Source organism: Armigeres subalbatus, chromosome 3 (genome assembly GCF_024139115.2).
Source record: "Armigeres subalbatus isolate Guangzhou_Male chromosome 3, GZ_Asu_2, whole genome shotgun sequence".
NCBI lineage: Eukaryota > Metazoa > Arthropoda > Insecta > Diptera > Culicidae > Armigeres > Armigeres subalbatus.
In genome coordinates this window covers 304607456-304620660 of record NC_085141.1, presented here as the reverse complement: position 1 = coordinate 304620660, position 13205 = coordinate 304607456, and the positions used below count along the sequence as shown (strand labels likewise).

General features: G+C 42.4%; 1 protein-coding gene across 1 annotated transcript; it reads right to left on the bottom strand.

Moving 5' to 3' along the window:
- Nucleotides 1-5952: 5952 nt before the first annotated feature.
- Nucleotides 5953-9188, bottom strand: LOC134225069 (1,4-alpha-glucan-branching enzyme). The gene is made up of 4 exons (XM_062704853.1): nucleotides 8791-9188; nucleotides 8098-8267; nucleotides 7264-7954; nucleotides 5953-7194 (listed from the first exon to the last, which is right to left on the bottom strand). The coding sequence occupies exons 1-4, from the start codon at nucleotides 8874-8876 to the stop codon at nucleotides 6087-6089; spliced, it is 2055 nt and encodes a 684-aa protein (XP_062560837.1). The 5' UTR covers nucleotides 8877-9188; the 3' UTR covers nucleotides 5953-6086.
- Nucleotides 9189-13205: the final 4017 nt, after the last annotated feature.

Below are 13205 nucleotides of genomic sequence, written 5' to 3'. Positions count from 1 at the left end.
TTCACAATTTTCCTCTTTGTACACTTGATAAGGCTCGTGAATCATGCTTTCTAGCCACACACAATTTTCTAGTTTCCTACCGAGTATTTTACTCAGCTTTTTTTCGCTGAAAATTCCCGAAAGCCTGCTTTTTTTAACGCCCACGCTTCACATCTTTTCACTCCATGTGAAACGTCATTGTCACAAGCGTTCCAAGATAAAAAAAATACTACAACCAACACCACTAGGTCTACCTCTATCTCTACCCGCAACCAAGTACTTTGTCTTGATAGAGTTAATGGCTAAGCCTATCCTAGCCGTCTCCTTCTTCAGTGGGACAAAAGCCTCCTCTACTGCCATGCAAGCGATTCCAATGAGGTCAATGTCGTCCGCAAAGCCCAGGAGTATATGCGACCGTTTGGTGATAGTGCGGTTTCTCTGCACGCCAGATCTGCAAATTGCCCTCTCGAGTGAAATGTGGAAAACAATTAATTCGAAAATCTAAACAGATTGAATCAACAATTTGGCGGCTCGAGGCCACATCTCTCCATCCTCTGTTGTTTCCCTCGATCGTCAAGTTGTTCTGCACCTGGTCAGCTCACTCGCTGCGCTCCACGGCTTGTTGTAACTGCCGGGTCGGAAGTAATCACCATCTTTTCAGTGTTGTTGTTCGGCATTCCTGCAACATGCATGCTCTGCCCATCGCATTCTTCCAGCTTTAACAACGTTCTGGATACTGGGTTTGCCGTAGAGTTAGGCGAGCTCGTGGTTCATTCTTCGCCGCAACACACCGTTCTCTTGCAACCCGCCAAAGATGGTCTCAAGCACGCGTTTCTCGAATACCCCGAGTGCTCGCAAGTCCTACTCGAGCATGGTCCAAGTCTCATGTCCGTAGAGGACCGCCGCTCTTATGAGCGTTTTGTTCATGACACATTTGGTGCGGTGTTTAGTGTTTCAATATTTCTTCCAATGTTCAAATAATACAACCACTCGTGTTCAGGTCTATAACTCAACTCACATTTTATTTGTCTTTCTTTCTTCGACTAGATTTATAATCTCATTCGAACTCACATGAACGGTGTAGGACACAACAGTCCTCCCTTCTTTAATAAGTCAATTCTCAGTAACATAACAAAATAATAGAATAGTAATTGATCGAATAATTCATTTAGCATTAAATAATAATTAGATTTTTTCAAAGTTCGATAGCATCTTAGGGGCCGTACACATATTACGTAAGCACTTATGGGGGGAGGGGGGGTCGGTCAATATCTTACGCTCCATATAAATTTGGAGGGGGGTCGAAAAGCCCAGAAAAATTGCTTACGTAATAAGTGTACGACCCCTTATGTTTTTAACTTATTTTACAATCTTCTTCTTTTGAATCCAATTCGATAGCTTTTATTTAAAACTGATTCCTTATTATTTCCTAACATGCTTGTCTTGCCTTTATTCGCTCAGATCTTCTAGTTCCTTCAATCCAACCGACATGCATTGCAATTCTCCTTCCGAGTCACTCTGCGAAACATGATTTCTTCGCTTGAAGTCATATCCATTATCAGCGATGGCATCATCTTCCATGGAATCATCAACGAAACGCACTGACTGACGTGACGCTGCAGTTTGAAGCATTGTTTCCTCACGTGACCGCATATCTTGCAGTAACTGCATAAAACACTCTTCCTGTTGCCACTCGATCCGGATCGGCTTCGACTGCGGTAATAGTGTCTGTCTGCACCGCGTTGTGCTCTAGGGTGCATTTCTCTTCGGCTGTTTCTATAGCTGTAATCCTCACGTCGACTTTGGAAGGGTCCTAGTCGTTCAATTGCGCTCACTCTTTCTGTATTTTGTTCTACACGTTGTTTTTGTTTTTCCAACTGCTCTCTGGTGATCAAAATGCGCTCCGTATCTGCTAAAGTTGGTTCTTCTTCCTCGATTAATCTTTCTCGAACTTTTTTATCATATGCACCAAACACTAGACGATCTCTGATAATAGCATCCTTCATAACGCCAAAACCACAGTTTTCAGCCAATAATTTTACGTCCAAAATAAAATCCTCGGCAGATTCATCTTTTCCCTGGCACCGTTCGTAGAAAAGAGATTTTTGGACCATCTTTCCCTCTTTCTTGTCGAAACGGTTCTTGAGTCTCGTAATGATGTCATTATACTGTAGTGTTTCTATATCCGTACCAGGATATAATTTTTTTAACTCAGTAAACACAGCAGCGCCACTCACCGTAATGAAAAGCGATTTACGATGAGCGTCTGGCACATTGTTGTAGTTGAACACATATTGTAGTCTTTCTGCGTAGTCACCGAATGACGTACCTGGGATATACCGAGCCAATGAAAGTAGTCATCCTCACTGCTCACTTATATCGTGTGAGATATGTCCACAATAATCACAGCCTATCACAATGCAATGACTATACTGCTATGGCGATTGTAGAAGCGTGGTCTATGCAAGGCGGGAATGTAATCTCTAGTCAACTGACTTTCAAGATTTGTTTTTCACTCTGTGAACAAAATTACACATCAATCTTCACTAAATTCATAACAAACTATACTAATTTTAATAAAACAATTTATTTCAATTTCTAATTCAGTTCAATTTTTTTTAATCCTACTATATACAAAACACTTACATTGGCAGCCCAGAGACACACGTATAGAAAACTCCGATTTACAGCTCAATAAAACGGCTCAGCAATTAAAACTAATAAATATTGGTATCTAGTTCAAATAAATTCAAAATATAAAAAATTAAAACGTATCTATTAATAAGGTTCTTTCACTCCTCGTCGCCACTTTAGTGTTTCAATATTTCTTCCAATGATCAAATAATACAACCACTCGTGTTCAGGTCTATAACTCAACTCACATTTATTTGTCTTGCTTTCTTCGACTGGATTTATAATCTTATTCGAACTCACCGTTGGATCTCACATGAACGGTGTAGGACACAACACGGTGGTGAATCTTTTTTAACCGTAGTTTCTTCTGGAGCCCGTAGTAGGCCCGACTTCCACAGATTATGCGCGTATTTCAAGACTAACATCAGCCGACTAGCATCACACACTAGCATGTATTTTGTCTCCGAAGCATTCACCGCCAGTCCAACTTTTGTAGCCTCACGTTTCAGGAGGGTGTAGAATTCTGCCACCTTTTCATATGTTCGTCCAAGAATGTCCATCATCTGCGAAACAAATGAAATGACTGGATCTATTGAAAATCGTACCCGTCTGCAATCCGAATGTTTGATTTCGAGCGAGTGCGTGATTTAACCTGTTTCGTATCGAACGCGGATACGGATGTTTACTTCTGTTTTACTTTCTGACGATCGCGCGATCATCTAAATGTTAAGGTTTGGTGTATGCGGGTGAGCAAATCACTTTGATATAATTTCATACTAAACTAGCGGAAGAAACCCAGCTTTGCCAGGGTGTTGCAAATGTCACAATGAACTATTTGCAGCACCGCACTCTAGATCAATTTCCGTGCATTTGTTTTGTTTTCCTTAAAAGCTGACCCAAAATTGTATTCTAATGATTTTTACATTCCCCGTTAAATTTACCAACCTTTTGTATATACAAACCTTGCAGTTCCCAAAACGAATCTATTAAAGAAAACATCTTGCAAATTAATCAACCCGTTCGCGAGTTAAATCGTCAGGAAGGAAATCTCAACTCATTTTTATTATATAGAAGAAGACGATAATTATTCAGTCCAGATATTGAGGATAACGATACTTTGATGGAGGAGGAATTATCAACGTCTTCCGATTCAAGTTTGTGATTCAACCTGTGAAATAGAAGATGGGTGTGGATGGAAGACTACAGCAACAGTTCGCTAACTGGGCGCCTTTTAACTGGGCGTTCGCTAACTGGGCCAAAGCCCACTTAAAAAGCAGTTATTCGTCAAAAAACAACACAAAGACTCGGTGACGAGGGGATTCTGAATGGTATATTCTTTAAGCTTCATGTAAAACACGATCACAACAATGCATAGCGAATTCCCTCGTCAGCCCAGTTAAAAAGCGGCGTTCGGTAACTGGGCGGGTTTTATGGGCGAACGCTCCACCACGGACCAGGTGTTCGCCATTCGCCAAGTACTGCAGAAATGCCGCGAATACAACGTGCCCACACATCATCTATTCATCGACTTCAAAGCCGCATATGATACAATCGATCGGGACCAGCTATGGCAGCTAATGCACGAACACGGTTTTCCGGATAAACTGACACGATTGATCAAAGCGACGATGGATCGGGTGATGTGCGTAGTTCGAGTTTCAGGGGCATTCTCGAGTCCCTTCGAAACCCGCAGAGGGTTACGGCAAGGTGATGGTCTTTCGTGTTTGCTATTCAACATCGCTTTGGAAGGGTAATACGAAGAGCAGGGATTAACACGAGTGGTACAATTTTCAATAAGTCCGTCCAGCTATTTGGTTTCGCTGACGACATAGATATTATGGCACGTAACTTTGAGAAGATGGAGGAAGCCTACATCAGACTGAAGAGGGAAGCTAAGCGGATCGGACTAGTCATCAACACGTCGAAGACGAAGTACATGATAGGCAGAGGTTCAAGAGAAGACAATGTGAGCCACCCACCGCGAGTTTGCATCGGTGGTGACGAAATCGAGGTGGTAGAAGAATTTGTGTACTTGGGCTCACTGGTGACTGCCGAAAATGACACCAGCAGAGAAATTCGGAGACGCGTAGTGGCTGGAAATCGTACGTACTTTGGACTCCGCAAGACGCTCCGATCGAATAGAGTTCGCCGCCGTACCAAACTGACAATCTACAAAACGCTAATTAGACCGGTAGTCCTCTACGGACACGAGACCTGGACGATGCTCGTGGAGGACCAACGCGCACTTGGAGTTTTCGAAAGGAAAGTGCTGCGTACCATCTATGGTGGGGTGCAGATGGCGGACGGTACGTGGAGGAGGCGAATGAACCACGAATTGCATCAGCTGTTGGGAGAACCATCCATCGTTCACACCGCGAAAATCGGACGACTGCGATGGGCCGGGCACGTAGCCAGAATGTCGGACAGTAACCCGGTGAAAATGGTTCTCGACAACGATCCGACGGGCACAAGAAGGCGAGGTGCGCAGCGGGCAAGGTGGATCGATCAGGTGGAAGATGACTTGCGGACCCTCCGTAGACTGCGTGGTTGGCGACGTGTAGCCATGGACCGAGCCGAATGGAGAAGACTCTTATATACCGCACAGGCCACTTCGGCCTTATTCTGAATAAATAAATAATAATATCGGTAACTGGGCTGGTGTTTTACCCTAGTTAGCGAACGGTTGCTGTACTTCAAGGTTGGTGGTGGCATACTGTGTGAAGTTCTCGATAATAAACAAGGTGAGCTCGCTTGACTGTGGATATACAACAGTAAATCACATGTGACGATTGGGCAAATCAAGCATCCGAAAGATATACAATTTGCAAAAAAGAGCTAATCGCGGTGGAGGTTGGTACTCGGATTCTGATGGCTTTTCCGCAAACGGACCTTTAAGTGGTTTGTTGGGTTCGAGTCCCTCCAAGACACGTGGATTCTTTTTCGCAAATTGCATATCAATTTTTCCATTTCGAAACATGTGCTGTGCATATGCACAGCCAATATGCAATTAAGTCGATTCTTATTATTGTTCGACCTACGACTAATCCCAATATCCTTCAGGCAATGATACACCTCCCGTGTGTCACGCAAAACCAAAAACACCCATGTGTAAGGAGATTGCGACGCCTAATCCCACACCCTACTATCTAGGTACGATGCATTATGAAAAGTATAACTTTGAATCCATGCTGGTGACTTGGCCCTGTGACCCCTGGTGTATCATGAAAATAAAAATAAACTTCTATTCCAAGTTATTTTATATGGAGTAACGACTGGACTGCATTTCTTTCACGCAAGGCATGCATTATGCCTTATAATGAGTATAGGAAAATCTTAAAACTTTTTTGTACACTAATGTATTTACTGTAAGCAACTTTCTATCATATTTATAAATATGCCTCTACGTCTACATAACCAACAGGAATAATCTATAAAATGGCCAAACATATATAATCACAATCGCTATCAGCTTACTATTGTTGCGGTGCCAGCACTATAACCACTCTAGATGGTACATACAGTTGTATGTAGTTCCGCCGACCAGCCCAACCTTCCGGGAATGTGCTGTGTACAACATTCTTATCGATCCGGTCGAATCCGCCGAACTCCTTATCGTCAGAGCTGAGAACTATTTTGTACTTGCCAGCAAGTTCCACTCCGATACGATAATCGGTAAAACTCTTACTGTTGTGGAAGTTGAATATGAACAGTAAGTTATTGCGCTCGAATGCGATCACCTTATCATCCTCATGCTTCCAGCTCACGTACGCCGGCAGACAGTTCAGCCAGTGGTACTTTTCCTCTGTGTGGTGCATCGCGCGATCAAACTCATTTAGGAATCGATACTTCAATATCTGGTCATCCACCAAATGCCATTGCCGTCGAGCATAATGATACGACTCGTTATTACCGACTCTCGGGAAATCGAGCCACTCCGGATGGCCAAACTCGTTACCCATGAAATTCAAATACGCCTCCCCACCCAAAGCATGTGTGATCAGACGAATCATTTTGTGTAGAGCAATTCCACGATCAATAATCAAACTCGGCTCGGACAACGTCGACATGTGCGTGTACATTTCCTTATCCATCAACCAGAATGCGATTGTCTTATCGCCGACCAGAGCTTGGTCATGAGACTCGGCATAGGCTACCGTGCTCTCCTTCCAGCGTCGATTAGTCAACGTGTGGACGATGTTTCCAATATTCCAATCTTCATCTTTCTTGGTTTTAAGAAGTTGAATCCACTTATCTGGGATGGCCATTCCCAAGCGGTAATCGAATCCGACGCCACATTCGTCGGTTGGGCGACATAAAGTCGGCATGCCACTAACGTCCTCTGCGATAGTGATAACATTTGGATCCAGCTTATGCAGGAAATCGTTAGCAATGGACAAATAGATCAATGCTTCAGTGTCGACGTTCAATCCGAAATATTCGTTGTAATCGCCGGAAAAGCCTTCCCCGATACCCCGGGAATGATACAACATGGAAGTAACACCATCGAAACGATATCCATCAAAGCCATACTCATCATGCCACCAGCGTAGATTGGACAGCAGAAAACGGAGTACTTCGTACCTGTCAAAGTAGATCAAGGATATTCTGAATAGTTTTGTCACTTAAATAAATATAAAATTTTAAACCTACTCTGAATAGTTGAATAGACGGCTGTCCCACAGTGAATGCTCCCCACGTGCTCCATCATGGAAATAGCATGCATTCGTACCGTCAAACTGGTTCAATCCATCCTGAGTGTTCTTGCTAGCATGCGAGTGGACCACATCTAGCAGTACAAACAGGCCTGCTTCGTGAGCCTTATCGACCATGTACTTCAGTTCGTCCGGTGTTCCCGGTCGACTCGATGCCGCAAAGAAACTCGTGACCTGGTAGCCAAAACTGGCATAGTACGCATGCTCCATAATGGCCATCACTTGAATGGTATTATAGCCCAGTTTCTTGATCCTGGGAATGATGTTATCGGCAAAATTCTTGTACGTTCCAACGCCAAGCTCCTCGGTAGCGATTCCCACGTGGCATTCGTAGATGCGCAAAGCTCGCGGCCGAGCCGGTCTCTTATGATGGAACGTAACTTTCTCATGGGCTGGCGGGTGCCATACACGTTGCTGATAATTTACACCCATAGATTTTGGCGGTGGAACCACATATTTAGCCCAGGGGGATAAACGGTCCACCAGCTGGCCATCCTGCTTGCGCACAATAACCTTAATTTCAGAAAGGTGTTTGATTGGGCACGAGCCGTCCGAATTGGCCGGCAGCGTCAACTCCCATTTTCCATATGGGAGCTTTTTGTACGGGGTGGCTTCCCATTGCCAGTTGTCTGCAAATAAAGTAACCATTAGAAAATTTTATAATAAAGCAAATGACTTTATTTGTTTCTGGTTTTCATATCAGCTCCCAATAATATACATTTCCGCAGAAAACCAAAAAGAAATAAATCGAAAGATGAGCTTCAATACTCACTAAAATCGCCGGTCAGATAAAGCTGCTGTGCACCGGGCGCCCACTCACGTGCCACCAAGCTGTTGTCGGAAGCAATATGCAATCCGTAGTATTTATAACCCTGTGTGAACTCATCCAGCCCTCCTTCAAGTTGATTCAGCTTGTTAATCCAGTTACGCAGTTCATTATTTCTAAAAATAAAAACAAACCGACGCATTCAATTCATTAATGAGTTTGTATAAGTTTTGCTTTCCGGCGCTTGCCAACAGTTGCATAACCTTACGAAACAAAACACAATCAGAACCTAGTTAATAATCTTGTTTTACTGTGATAATGCACCCTTCGAATCAAACATCAACAACGACTTATCGCATTGTCGCATACGGACTTGACATGGAGAAGTTCAAACATTGCTCGTCATGATCTTCATTTGTGCTCTTCTAGGGTTTCCTTACCGGTAGTGACCTTGAGCTGACATTCATCCATTTTCAAAGGCATCGCAAATCGTTTATAATGTACCAACTCCATTTGTTTTCACTGCGCCGAGAGTGCATTGTAATTTAATCATTATAAGGAAGTCTGTAACCAGATCTGCCTTATAATAAATATTCGGTGGCCCTCCAATTGTAAATGGATACTCTGTCAGACGCAATTTCAATGGCTTCGCCAGTGACATCATGCCGTGTATCTGAAAATACACCAGATCCAACTCACCTTCGTCTTATTTCGCGCTCATGCAATCTCAAGTATCCGTCCAACTCCAGCAGCTTCTCGATACCCGGATTAGCTTGATCAACCATCGTTCCTTTGCTCTAGCTCAAAACCGTTCACACTAAACCACTTCTAACAACGCTTCTTTCAACACTGAACTTGGTTTAGATCTCTATTGCGAATTACGGTAGGTCGAGAAGAGACACCACGAAACCTGGCAGTATACCGGTAGAGGATGCGCGTACTGTAGGACACTTCTCACTTGGCCGTCATCTGCTGCACGACTGATTGCTTCTCGAATATATTATGTTGACTTTATTCAACGATTTCTAATCAGTAATCGCTGCGTTTGCTTCGACAAGCATTCTTTGTTTACACCGGGTATTAATTACTGCCGGGTTGCCTCTTCGTCGAAAGCTTTGCGACTATCAAAATTCAAAATAAATGCATTGAGTGACAAACTGCGTCGCGGCGTCACATACAAAAACATTGAGTTCTCCAAGCGCATCAGTGGAGTATGCACTTGCGGAATCACGCACACTTATCTGCAGAACTCAGTTGGATCTCTGGGGCAGCTTCACGGGGAGACGCCCCCAAAATGGGTTACCTCTCGACACGCAAAGAAAAACTAAAGAAGAAGATCTGAATAATATTTCAAATTAAGTATTTCCGAATAGAAATTAACCATTCATCGAATCGATGATATTATTCAGTTTCTATTCATGAAATGATAATTCTTCAAGTAATAGCGCTTTTATGATTTTTAATTACAGATGAAAAATGTCAAACTATTCATAATTAAGGACATACGTAGTTGGAAGAGTACCACGACGGCAGTCAGTATGGCACCGGACCTTCCACGGGTCAACCCCACACCTCCCGCACTCCTCTGCTCCTCTCCCACCAACATTCGAATGCATCGAACAGCATGAAACAAAAGTTTAATATGCAAATTACTAACCTGTTCACAGCATATTTTATTACTTCCCGTGATAATGAACATGTTTCTCCAAAGAGTCCTATGTATGTCGGCTCGAATTATATCATAAATCAGCAGTTTCGTGCCAATTTAATAGCCGTTTGCGATTTGGTGGGTTTAGCACTGCACTTATTCACTTCTTCTCTGTAGTGGCCAGATGGGGAACCCCTGCTGGCCGTTTTATTTCGAAAGACATACTCTAATAATAATTTAGAGATCTGAGCTACTGAGAATCTGGGGGTTGACCATATGACTGGATAAAATATTCAAGAGCTTTAACTCCATAGACAATGCAAATTGAATGGTCATTACAGTACTTAGGAGCAGGGTTGTTAATCGATAAATTATCGTCGTTAATTTAACGCCATCTTCGATAACGATAACAGCTCCAAGTAGCTACAAATATATTGTGTTCTGATTTCAGCTGCATATTCTTGCTTATCTGATATCTGATGTCTAGAAAACAATTTGCATATATTGATATTATAAATTCAGTAGAAAACCGAATTATAGCCGCTATTGAAATTGGATTTTTCTCACAATCCATAAGTTAAATCACTAAATGAAAACAGTGCATCACTTCCGAAGTTAGGTTTAACGTACGAATTATGAGAAAATCCAACTTCGTTAGCGGCTATAATTCGGATTTGCACTGAATTGATAATATGTCTCTATCTCAGAGAAGCAAGCCTGTCTGGTTTGCGCAAATCTCGCATTGACATTGACTTCTGTCAAAAATATAAGCTAACTTTATTTGCGTAATCTAGTAACCACATTATCACAAAATTATCGAGTTAACTTACGTTTAATTAGCGTTCAATTGGGTCCTAAAATGAAGAACCGATATTCGATTTTATTTCAGGGAACGATGAAGTTAATCATCCTGAACGCGTCAGTTTTTATTTTGACTCAAAAATTGAAAGGAACATTGTTTAATTTGAAATTTGAAAATAGCTGAAAAATGCTTCCTCGACATTTTCGGTCTTGTTTGACGTAAGGATTCAAACGCACTAGCAAAACACCGCAGGGCACTTGACTCAACCTTTGACAGTTAATATATGGGCCTGACGTTTTGGGCTGATGGTTGATTCGTTCTGAAATGTTGCACAGGCCAATATTTCCCTCAAAATATATTAAACATAAAAATAATATTTTTACTGATTTAGACTTTTACCAGATTTTTTATAACATCGGTTCAAGTATTCTTGACCGACACACTATCGTTTGCAACCATAAACAAGGTAAGGCTTTAGGACCCAATTATCGAACTCCGATAATTATTGAATTAAATATTCTTTATCGTAGCAACCGATAATGTTAATTAACGAATAACAACCCTGTTTAGGAGTGGATTTTAATCGAGGTTACGAATTTTTAGCATGATAATTAGGCTTCTCAGAAAGCATCAGTGAAACGTGTAAGGTGTAATTCAACAAAATAGCCAGAATTTGTCTGTGATATCTATCGCACCAGGGATAGATACTTCATACAAAAAGTGTGACATGGGGGTGAGCGGGGTATAAAATGCTATTTTTGCGTTACGTAATCAATGGATCTTTTGGGGGCAGTAGGGCCAATGGCCAAGGAATTAACGATCGCTCCCCAGGTCATCTGCGAGTTGTGGGGCTTGCCTAGGATGTGGTGGGGTTTGACAGTGGGCCCTGTTAAATTCCTATAAAAAGCTGCATGTATCCGCAAGTAGGCCCCGCCAAAGCGACCGTGTGCCACGCCCAAGACCTGGTGTCAGGTGGGACACAAAACAGACCTGACACGGCCGCCTGGAAAACCAATAATTACAAACAATATACGAGATAATACGACTCGATATAATCGGCAAAGACATAGGCGACGAATACTGGATCACGATTGGTTAATAGATCGCCGTGTACCATAGTCGATGGTCTGTGTACGTTTCGTATCGCAACTTTAAACTGTGTTTTTCGTGTTGAACCGATTCGATTTTATTATTTTTCCTGTTTCGATTATAACTAATTACTGTGAAATCGTGCGTGGATGTTAAGTGTATATTAAATAAATGTATAATAAACTATTGTGAAAACGATTAGTCGATCACGGTGTTGTGTAGGGATCCTATATTAAGAGATGTGCGAATACTTTTCCAGACAATTTAGCAACGCTGTTACTTTCGTAAACAAACGCTGCCAGCACTTGCCGTGGCGCAAAATGTTGGAGCTCGAACATGACTTTGCGCATAATGGCATTTTCAGATTTCGTTATCTAACGTCCAACAGTGCATTATCACTAGAATAAAAGTACAATACAAATGAACAAAGTACCATGCATAAACTAGACGACTTCATCTTGCCAATGTAAAACAAATTGTTTATTCGACAAAACTTTTCGTATTTTTTTTTCATTATAATCGCAATACCTTTCAATCCGCAGCAATAACAATGTTCATTTGGCTCAGCTTCTGACAGCTCTCAATGTTCGATTGGCTCAAGATGGCCGCTTTCGCATATCTCTGAATGTAGGATCCCTAGTGTTGTGTTTACATCTTTCGCTTCACTGTTCCCTTGCTGCACTTTTTCGGCGACCGTACTTTCAAACTGTCCGTGCTTAGAGCATTTCCACCGTTGATTCATAAAGCAGAATAACACCAAACTAATTATGGAATCCGCCTGTGATCATTGCGCCAAGCCCGTTAAAAACGATGAAGAATACATCTCTTGCATGGCATTCTGCGATAGAATGATCCATTTGAGGTGCTCTAGCATTAAATTAACGAAGACCTTCATAAATGTTATCAACTCGTATTCCAATTTGTTCTGGATGTGCGACGCTTGCGCGAAACTCATGAAATGTGCACGGTTCAAGTCTACTGTTTCTTCGCTCGGTAACACAATCAAGAAAAATACTGAGAAACATGAGATCGCTAACCCTGAATTCAAAGCGGAAATAGTTAAGCAGAGAAAACAGATCGCTCAGTTGTCGAAGGGCATGGCTCTTCCAACTCCGAGTCGCTCCAGTCCGAGAACTCTCTTACGCCAACCACCTTTAAAACGACGTCGCGATGATAGCTTGCTCATCAGCAAATCTCTCGTTAGCGGTACTAGAGCAAGTGTTTGCTCTGTTTCTGCTGAGGTTCTTACTGTCCCTGAATCCGTCGAGCAGTTCTGGTTGTATCTCTCAAGAATACATCCTAGTGTGCAATGCGAGTCCATCGAAAAACTGGTGAAAGAATGTGTCCAGTGCGAAGATCCCGTTAAGGTTATTCCGCTAGTGAAGAAAGGTGCCGATACCAGCAGAATGAGCTTCATTTCGTTCAAGATCGGATTGGCCGTAAGACTAAAGGAAGTCGCACTCCGCCCAGACACCTGGCCGACAGGAATACTTTTCCGAGAGTTTGAGGACCTCTCAAAAAACCTATGGATGCCCCGTGTGAACACGCCGTCTGTCGTCATATCTCCAGACCCGA